Genomic DNA, 11,236 nt, shown 5'->3' on the forward strand with positions numbered 1-11,236 from the left:
ATTTGCATGTTTGGTTGTGGCCTTAAAGAACTACTTGTAACCCTAGTTCTTAAGCCTTCTCGACAACATGAAAATGACACATATCTTACTACCCCATCCTCACCCTTTCTCGAATTTCTTTTCCTAACCGAAAAACCTACGTTATATGCATATCTCTTGTAAAACTCAAATATTTCATTGCAATCCTTAAACTTCATCCCAACCTCCAACACAATAACCTTACTATCTTCTCCTAAGATTTCATCATCCAAACAATCCAAATTCTCCCTTAAAATATCATCTTCATCGTTTCCCAAACTCTGTCATCCATTGCTTGTACATTCATTTCTATTGTTTCATGATCAATTTTTGTAACGTGAAAATATCAAACATAAATCAAGCAGGATAAAAATTCTCTAAAACAAAAATCAAACAGTACATAAATCTAAGAAATTAATTTTGCTCCAAATGATTTGTGGGTTTCTAGGCAGTGCAATTGGTGGTGGTGGAGGGTTTCCTGGCCAGCCGGTAGGGGTGACTGTAACACCCTGCCTCTTCCCGAGGGGCGTTAGATAAATAATTCAAGGATTTCGAGGATATATATTTTTTTCCACAAACACATAATATAATCTTTCCCCGACAATCCCGTATCACCTTCTCAAACTTAGAATCATTAAGCTAAGACAGATAATATCACCATAAATACGGAAGTTAGATCGAAACCTCGAATGATACATAACCGAAATCATTTCATTCATAATATCAAAACTATACTATCGTTTAACATCATATCATCAAAATAAAATACATCATAATCCAAAAGACATGCTACGATCCACCTACAAGTTTCCATCAATCATTGGCAATTTCTTTCCTTTTGGCACAGCTGCATTCACCTAGAACGTTAGAATATTACAGGGACAAAATCCAAAATAAAATGTTGAATCATCTAAGTGAGAGTTCAAAATATTTCCATGAATGCATGCAAGACATGAAACAATTGAAATATAACGACAAATCCCAGTCCAAGAGAATCCCACACAGCACTTAACCCTAACCGGGAAAAATGTAATATCTCTAAAGGCAACACAACCACATCGACACATTAGCATAACACAGTTTTATTAAGAGGGGGCAACATCAATGTATGAACCCAGGAATCACTCCATCATCATTACGTTCCCACTCAGAAGCATTCTGGATCACGTCAACACAAATCCTGGCCTCATGATGATCAACACTATCCCTGGGAATCCACGTTCACCTTGAAAATAATGCTACGACTCAAAGAACCCGGGGCGGTGTCCACTTGCAGCCCCGCCAATTAAGCCGATCTGGGGTGGTGTACACTCGCAATCCCGCCACTTGTTGACTCGCAAGGGTGGTGTCCATTCTCAGCCCCCGTCACAAATGGGTATTTTCCCTTGGCACACTTCCCTAGTGTTATCACTCAAGTGCCACGTCGTAAGTTGACATCCCATCCTATTTGTACAACCAGTCACCCTAGTGTAACTTCTCTGCCCACCCAGCCTGGCATGGAACCCCAAGTAGTCATATCCCAGCACACAACACAGGATACCCCTGTACGTTGTTTCGACAAACACCCATGGAGAATTACGGCTATACTATCGGGGCAACATCCCAGGTTGACATCCCATAAAACATGCCAATGCCACATACCATGATTCGATGCATCATATAAAACAACATTTCATGCACATAATTCATCGTATAAAATTCAATGCACATGCATAAAATATTTCGGGACAAACCCATATGAAACCAACCATCACAGGTTAAAGCCGTTCACATGCAACAAAACCTTTGCATGAATCAAATCAAGTTTAGGTAGAATCAACCACAATAAACCAAGTTTTTAAGGTAAAACTACTCACAAATCAAAACCAAGTTTTATGTAGGTGGGAACATTCACAATAAATCAAGTTTGGGGTAAAAAATCTCACCTTTGACAAAATTCAGGGTACTTTGAAAAACGTGCACCGCCTCAATTTGTGTGCCCGACCTCGATTTTTGTGCCAACCTCAAAATTCACACATGTCACTTCACGTTAAGCCTTAAAGTACCCTAATCATCATATTCATTTAAATGAGTGCCAAAACCTATTTTTCCTCATAATTTCTTCATATTTCTCTATTTTTCTCTCTAATATTCCAAATAAATACTTAACAAATTTTTCAAATATTTTTCCACAACAATTAATAATATGGTAAGAACTTCAAAATGAAACTCCAGAACTTACCCTGATACTTTGCACGTAAAATGAGACTAGTCGTTGCGAAAACCGAGAAATTGGAAATGCTAACACCAAATTTTTTTGCATAAACACCTAGATCTTATTTTTCTTGATTTTTTTTCATAATTTTCCAGCCCCTCACGCGCTCGCACGTGCTGTGCATGGATTGCAGGTGGGAGAAGGCGCGTGAGCCTCATGCTCCGGTCTTCTTCTCCGGTAACGGCACACTGGCGTTTTGGAATTTTTGAACCTCGATGATCTCCAGTCAATCACGATGGTGTTCCCTGATGTTTGAAACCACGACCGAAGGTACTTCAACCGGAGGCTTAAAGCCTTGGTTGAAACCACCGCCTCCCTTTCCGGTGAGGTTTCCGATCTCGCTCAAAACCACTCATTTGCTCACCAAATTTTCCAAAATTGCTCTACTACCTCCAAGGATAAAAATCCCTCTATCATGGATGCTCGATTCACCCTCTAACGCGCTCGATTTGAAGCTCCAACTTGCAAAAACCCTCTGCCACCCGACCTCTATTTATAGGCGAAATCGACCCTTGAAACGCCCTTAGCTGCTTAATCTAATGCCTTAAGTGTTTATACCTTCACTAGATCGACCCGAAAATGACCTTACCAGTCCACAATCTCGATTTACACAGCTTCGACAAATCAACCAAACTTTCGATCAAAAAAATCGAAAATTCGACCACTCATGTGGCTGTTGTCAGCTCAAACTCGACCCTAAAGCATCCCCGACCAACCCCCTCGTGTTCCCTGTGGCCGAAATCAAGGGTCGGCGACCGACAGTGGCTGGTCGATTTCCCATTGCCAATTTTTTATGGATTTTGCACTTTTGCCCCTCCTATTTTGTCTCTTATGCTTTGGCCCTTTTTCATAAAGCCCCTGAACTTTCTATAATTTCCATTGAGACCCTCAAGTTCTAAAATCTTCATTTTATCCCCAAATATTCTGAAAAATCATCCTTTTGACCTCCCTCAGGAAAATTCAAGAAATTACACTTAGGCCTTAATATTTGTTTTGGCCATAAACCCTTTTGTTTCCTCTCGAAACCACTAAAGGGTTGCTCTACATATCAAATATAAACCTCCTCCGGGTTCTATTGACTTCCCAGAAGTCCCCTACAATTATTCGATTTTTCAGCCTAAATCACAGCTGTATTTTAGCTGTACCGAAAACGGTTTCTAATCCAATTTCTTTCAATACTAAAAATTATTTTTCGAGACACATGTCAAAGACATTCCTATTTCCTTAGACATTTAAGCTTTAGGGTACTCCCCGCAATCGATTCGGTCAATCTCTCAGGCTATTTTGATACCGATTTTTCTCGAATCCTATTTTTCTAATAAAATTCTTATTTCCCAATTATCCCAAAGTTCTTGGGTATTACAGCGACAACGGTGCGATTGGCGAGTTTCATGGCCGGTGGGTGGGGGTGACGGCAAAGGTCGTCAAAGGTTGACAGGTGGGGGCGACGATCAAGAGAGCGACAGAGAAAAAGAGAGCGATAGCGACAACGACGGTCATGAGAGGTCGACAAGTGGGGGTGACGGTCAAGAGAGAGTCGTGAGAGAGAGAGTGACGATGATGGTCGTGAAAGGCCGGCGGGTGGGTCGACGATTGTGAGAGGGAGAGAAAGAGAGAGAGAGAGAGACAATGACAATCGTGAGAGGTTGGCTAGGGAGTCAATGGTCGAGAGAGGGTCCTGAGAAGGGGAGAAAGAGAGAGTGAGACAGGTTGTGTGATAGAGAGAGAGAGAAAGAACATTTGGCGGGTAAACAATTTACATACATTGGACCTTGGAAAGGAAAAATATTTTATTTCACTTTATTTTCCCGAGGTGTAAGCTATGGTGTAATTGTTGCGGAAGTGTAAGCCAGGGTGTAAGCTATGTGTACAAGTAGGACATTTGGAAGGGCCTTATTAGGATTCATTAATTGCCAGTCCACCTCTAATAATATATTATATTTGTTCTCAATGGACGGGATTAGGACACAGCTACGATCAATTAAGACCAAAAAGCAAGATAAGATTTCTTTGTTCACGAAAGATAATAACAAAATCAATAGAAAAACACTAAAAATTCAAACTAATTTGGATCTAACATTAACACTGAGGATGATGAATGTTTAAAACTGAGGACCCACCTTGCCAGATGAGAGCAAGAAAAGAAGAGTGTTAATGAGCAAATGAAATCAGCTGCTGCTGAAAGAGCTGAGCTGGTCATTGCATGCATATGGATAATGATTATTGAGCCTACTGCACGCAGTTGGTGGATGCAATCGGCCGGCCAAATTATCAGTGTCCTTACATTATAGATAGATTCATACATTGAATTGCTGGTCAACAACAGAATTATACATCTAGTCTCAATTGGGAAAACTGATTAGCTTTTGTCCCACCAAATGTGCAGCAGCAAGGCATTGCTACTATTACATCCCTAAACTAAAACCTTCCCCGGCCGGCTGGCCACAGTTACTGGCCAGCTATCTTATTTTACACCATATCGGCTCTGATGGCAGCTATATAGCTGTTGAAGATACTCACTTGTCCTGAGCTTTCAGTCACCATAGATCATAAGGTCGCGTACTGACCCCATGCTTTGGAATGTAGTTCGAATGGTATTGGCAATTCGAGCATCTACCGGATCTGGTTCAGGCACATCAACATGGAACTCTCGTTTAAATGATGCCCCCGCAGCTTGCTGCTTCGTGTAATTATACAGCTGCTGATGGAAGGGATGGTCCAAGGAGAAACAATTGTCTGCCGTTCGATTGCTAGAATGCCGAGAGACTCCAGTGCCATCTCTTTTACAAAAATGTGGGAGAGATGCATAATCCATTACCTGTGTTCGGGTAGTAAATTGACAATGTCAAAGAGTCTGATATATAACAACAATCACAAGCATTGACTACATGAATGCATTGACTACATGAATTCTAAACCTCCGGCCATCTCTATCCAAGGCTATTCCTCTATAAGGGCATGGATAGGGGGGGCTACCTACTTTGCAATTGCAAGAGTCAATAAAACGAGTTTCCACCCAGGATCCAAGGATCTGCAGAAAGAACACACCAATAACGTAGGGATTGTTCATGCTCAGCAGATAAAGTTTTACTTGAAGGGGCTAGAAACCTTCTTTCTGCATTTTAAATATCTCAAATGCGAACTTATTACCGTTTTAGATTCCCAGTAACCGCATCTCATTGAGCATGCTGTTTCATGATAGTACTAACTTAATTTTTGGATACCTCCTTACCTTTTTTCATTCTCTCCACATCCCAGTGCAACCAGCAATATTTGTTGGCATTCAAGTTCACTCCTATTATACCTTTCTTTTGATCACTGTGCAAAACTCGTTTCTCGTGGGTTCGATTTCGTTGTTTTCTGGTCTGCCTATATCTTTTTGTGCCACTCACTCAAGTTTCTCACAGAATCTAACAATTCTTTTGATCATGATAATGAATACATTGCATATCATTACAGAGGGTTTTACCAGTTTGCATTTTTTGGTCCAATTTTCTTCAATACCAAAGGTGTAGCTTGCAAGATCTAATACAGGAGCAACAGAAACTGGACTTTTGTCCATCGCACCACCATTCAACAGCCATGATAGGCCATAGCATTAGAGGACAGAAGTAAGAGCATAGGCTAACATTCAATGGACTAAATACCGCCACTAACCATTTCTCTGTAAATTAGAAAGGAAAAGCTGGGCAATGATGAGCAAATATGCAAGTATAAACAAGCATCAAGAAAGATCTGAGGTGCTTCTACAAGTTGTTTAGAAATGGACATGCACGTCATGACCAAAAGCAGACAGTTTTAATACAAATACGAGGGAAAATGCAGTAGCATAAAGGAAAAATTGATCAAAAAACCAGGATTGGAAACTTTTTTCATACCTTCAACAATTCCTCTCTCCCACAACCGGACAACACCTGAACCTTTTTTCTTGTTCTTTCTTGCAAAAGAGGCTTCACAACCTGCCAAAAGTGTTTTTTCAGGCTGTCCCCTGGACAAAGTTATATTGAAAGAACAGTTGAAACCTTCCATTGTAGAGAAAAGCAAACCTTCCAGCATGCAGAAAATATGCATGGTGCATTAACAATGTAGTATGTCTCTGTCTTCTCCGGGTAGTTCAAGTCATCAATTGTAGATATAGCAGTCAGTACCTGAAAATAGAAGAACAAAAAAAGTGAATATGTCTGCAAGATAAAAATTTGTGACTAGAAGGTCACGTGTTCCAGTTTTTATAAAGAAGCAATAGTAGAACTGTCCACAAAAATGACCATTCCCCCGACCCTCACAAAGCAAAGAGCCTAGTGCACTGAGGACACCCCTTTTTTAGATTTCCTCAAAAATTGAATTTAATAGAATAAGATGCCTTTCCAAATATAAGAAAACCATGGTGCATGCATAACATGTGTAATTATAATAACCAGAATAAAAGACAGTTCGGAATCACTCAATGGAATATAGATTGATGACAGTTCAAAATTGAACAAGCACAGGTAACTCTAAGAGCTTCAGTTTCCAGATAAAAGATGCACTAGGTCTAGGGGAGATGTGACATTTGAAAATTTATTGATGCAGAGACCTACTGTAAAAGGAGTGTGAGCCTTAGTAGCAATGGCATTGTTGCTCCTTTCTGACCACAATGTCATGAGTTTGAGCTGATAAACCAGCTTTTTTGCAAAAATAAAAAAGGGCAGGCTGTGTACTAATATGACCTTCCCTGACCCTTGCAATGCAGGGAGCCCCATGCACCAAGAAAAAGAAAGAGAAGAAGAGACCTATAAAGGCTACATGTTATTTTCCAGTAAATGTGAAAATAAATTAGGCACTGGAGAGTTAGTCAGGGATAATTTCTCAGACAAATTAGGAAATGCATTGTGGTTGTATGGATGAGGAGTAACATGCTAAACAAAGGGATACCTTAAGTTGGTTTAATGCTGAAAGCTTCAGACCAGTCATGTCCAGAACCTTCAAGCAGGTACTAATATGCCGTCCAAACTTCTTTGTTGCAGCTGGCTATAAATTGATCAATTTATTAAGCTCCACAAGAACAAATCACTAGGATATAAGTTAAAGAAATTTAAAAAATGAAGAAATCATACCAATATTATGCGATCCCTATATTCATTCATTTGGATGTGTGACTGAAGATAGTAGTCAAGCTAAAGTAAAACAACATTTGAAACAAACAAATACTGTTAAGGATATAGTAAACATTAACGATCCCTGTATTTTGTTTTGTTTAGCAAAGAAAAAAGTAAGCCAGTATTAGAATCAACACAGCTGGGGCAAAAATCCTATCCTTACAGATGCTTTGTCAAAATTGCTGAGCCCGGCACCAATAGCAAAGACTGGGAGACCCTGCAAGGAAGAGAGGAATGAGTCGCAGGACACACACACACAGAGATATATATTACTTAAAATTTTTCCTTAACAATGAGGCAACTTCAGAATGTTCTTAGGAAAAACAAAATCTAAGCTGAAGCACTGATTATATATTAGATTAGATGAGTTACCTCTTTTGAGTAACCTGACATTCCTACTAGCTGAGAGTCACGCACTGCTCTGTACAAATCAGTAGGAACTATTGTTTTCTGCATAGAGAAACAATTTAAAACTTAGTGATGGCATCATTAGTGACATTAGAAGGGATTGTTTTATCAACATAGTTTACACTGCTGTATATTTACAAGATTTTCTAAATCTATACATTGTCAATGTTCTTAATCTCGGTAAGTTCATTAGGTTGTTACAGAATTTAACTTCAACATGAGTCAGTATAACTTCTACAAAGAATTCAATTCCAAAAATCAAGTTCTCCAAAGTTCAAGGAAAATGTATGGGCATTCAGTGAACGTCATTACATAGATTTGATTTGGATGGGTATCCCCATTAGTGCGAAAAGGCTTATTTGAGTTGAAGATTCAGTGATTTCCATATATAGTAACATTCCTCAATTTCAGTTCTTTTGTTAGATTTTTAAGGTTTTTCTTCTATGCTTTTTGAGCAACAAATGACATAATAGTCGTGATTTTACCAAAAAAAAACTTTTTCCAACTCTTAAGATACAAAAGAAGCCATGAAGATTATGACACCCGCCAGTATAGACACTGCTGATAATTTTTTGAAAGATTTGATCTCAAACATGGGCTCACCATATAAAGTTCCAACTATAACGATGAATACTTTGCATTATGCCACACTTGGGAGTATAAATCAATACATAACACCTCCTTCTATGCTTAAAGTTCAAAAACGATAGCTAAAAATAATGATCCTTTGCTGGTTTCTTAATAATTGTGACAACTCACCGCCAAAATATTGTCAATCTCATTCTGTACCCTCCATTTCAAGCAGTCAATCAGCTGGCACAATTCAGCATAATCAGTTAATAAAGTTTTAGGCAACATTTGTCACAATTACTCAGCATAATTTAAATGCATCAAACCATTTTATGGGCGTTGCAAACATTCCCATCTCTTGCTTTGAGAAACCGCACCAGAGTTTCAGTTGGATATCCTTGATGTATGTTCTGGAAGTTCCCAAAAAAAAAAAAAAAAAGCATAGTCAAGCTTTGTTATGAAATTATTAACAGTCAGAGACTTCACAACTGATTGGTCATCTGATCAAATTGACAATATTTTTCTTCATTTCTTCCGAAAGGAATAACCAGTTATGTCTGTAAGCATGTAGCAGCGTATTAGAAGCATAAGAGCTCGAGAAGGTAAAAGAAAATCAGCCAGGGTTCGTTTGAAATTAGAACCTAAACCTACACATGCCAATGATTAGACAAATTTAAACTCTAGAGATCTAATTGGCATAGATCAAGAAAAATATGGTCATTCCATTCTTGAAGGGTAGCGTGATGAACATTAAGAATTCACCATTCAGAAAGTTAAAAGGCTTCATTCTGCTAAGAACATGGCAATGGAAAATCCTTGGCAATAATCTCTAGAAACAAATTTGAAGATTAAATCCGTAGTGTTGCCTCCACTGAACAACAAAAACAAAGATCAAGCATTTCTATCCATGCTTGTAAACATAATATCGAGAATTAAGTTAACTTAAATTTACATCATAAATTAAAAGAAAGGATCATAAGCCTAATCCATAACTTAGGCAACAAAATAAAATGAAAACAGTAGAAGGATTTATGCACCAGCATATAAGTGTGAATTTCACACAAACCCGCATATACAAAATTAAAGAATTATAGATTTTTTTTTAAAAAAAAGATCCAAGATTAATTGTAGCTTCAGATGCCCAGATCATCATCTCACCAAATATTTAGATGCTCTAGCTATATATAACTGATCAGTTGCGTATAAACACTTCTAGAGAGAGAGAGAGAGAGAGCACCTTGAAGGAAATCCTGAGAGGCTCATCAACTGCAACAGCAAACAAAAAAAGAACAAAAAGTTAGGAGGGTTTCAGAGGATGGGGAAACCCACAAAGCAGAAGATGAAGAAATTAATTTTAGAATGTGAAAATTGGGGTTTGAGAAGCTGACTGTCTTGCATCAATTTCTGAAACTGCTTGATCATGTCCTGCGTTATGATCACCATTTTTGCACAAAGAAAACTTGCAAATGATCAGTTCCAGCCCACAACTCCAAGTTCTGATCTTTCCCTTCCCGCAGAAATTGTAGGAAAAGGAAGATCCTAAATTGCAGAGAGAAAGGGCCTCTGGAAATGAACGTACGTGCCCTTCCTGCTGGCCTTCTCTGTCACGAGAACAAGTCCTTTTATCAAGCTGGAAAAGGGGCAAATTACAAATTCAAAATTCAAATAATATATAAATACATTTGCCCTTAATACATATATACTCCCAGTAAATTTTTGAATGCTCGTGCAGTGTAGACCCAAGGATCATCTCATCTCTACCACTCACTAGACTCTAATAACAATAGCTTCTTTATTGTGCTTAGCATCATAAAGAATTAAACTTAACATCTCACGCTTAGCAACAAAATGATTTCTTACTTGATTGATTACCATTTCTTGATGATCAAAATATACATTTGTTATTGTAATTAAGAGCAATTTATGATTACAAAAAACTAGTTTCAAGGCAATATTTTGATAAATCTACGACCGTTGTTTTATTATTATTTTTTTTAAAAGAAGAACGATAAAAATTAACCTACAAAATAATACACATTTTTCTATCATTCAATATCGTAAATTTTGTCGAGACTTAAAAATATCAAACTTAAGTTGGTGTGGTTTAATTATTTTGGGTTAAGAACATGCATTTTGCAATTAAAAGGAGAGGGTTTTGATTTATAAAATTTGCATCCCAAACCCAATCAATATCTTGAGAAACACAAAACAAACTCTATGAATGGACACTCCACCGAAATGAATGTGAGAGGAAAACATATTCCAATTCTAACAACCATCCCTTTTATAAGTAGAAGTTAACGACTAGTACTACTACTAATAGTTGCTTGAAGACCCAACACCGAATAATTCCTCTTTCAGACCATATGTGCCTGCCACAAAGATGAATAGTTTAAAGCATATGAAAAGCTCAAGTAAATGTCTTTAAAGAGGGATTTCTTTGAATATTATAAGTGGGCCAATCCAAATATTAATTATTACGTTATGATACACATATTGTTATTATTATTTTAAATTATTAAATATATTCTCCTGTAACACCTCAATATAATTAAATATTAAAAGTCCATGCTTGGCATGACCATCTATCGTGCCTTCTGATGTGATTTTGTAGACACCACTGACCGAACACCTCAAAAGTTCGTTTTCCTTTTCTATTTTTTTTTCGAAAGAATTACACTGACCAACTTAAAATTATGTAAAATTACATGTGATACCTTTATGTTTTTAGAAATTACAGTCCAGACTCCTTGCACTTTTGAAATTACTCAAAATGTTATCCACCTTTGCCCTCCCCGCCTCCCCTACCTTGTTTACTTTTCTTTACCATTTTATCTTTAGTCGAAACTTT

General features: G+C 37.8%; 1 protein-coding gene across 1 annotated transcript; it reads right to left on the reverse strand.

The window, feature by feature from the left end:
• Positions 1–4,421: 4,421 nt before the first annotated feature.
• Positions 4,422–9,996, reverse strand: LOC127792572 (phosphatidylinositol/phosphatidylcholine transfer protein SFH9-like). Its single transcript, XM_052323104.1, has 11 exons — positions 9,774–9,996; positions 9,623–9,651; positions 8,712–8,795; positions 8,575–8,628; positions 7,780–7,857; positions 7,571–7,624; positions 7,366–7,425; positions 7,184–7,279; positions 6,319–6,420; positions 6,151–6,231; positions 4,422–5,090 (listed from the first exon to the last, which is right to left on the reverse strand). The coding sequence occupies exons 1-11, from the start codon at positions 9,826–9,828 to the stop codon at positions 4,806–4,808; spliced, it is 978 nt and encodes a 325-aa protein (XP_052179064.1). The 5' UTR covers positions 9,829–9,996; the 3' UTR covers positions 4,422–4,805.
• Between the last annotated feature and the right edge of the window lie 1,240 nt (positions 9,997–11,236).

The sequence above is a fragment of the Diospyros lotus genome, chromosome 15 (assembly GCF_014633365.1).
Source record: "Diospyros lotus cultivar Yz01 chromosome 15, ASM1463336v1, whole genome shotgun sequence".
In the NCBI taxonomy this organism is placed as follows: Eukaryota; Viridiplantae; Streptophyta; class Magnoliopsida; order Ericales; family Ebenaceae; genus Diospyros; species Diospyros lotus.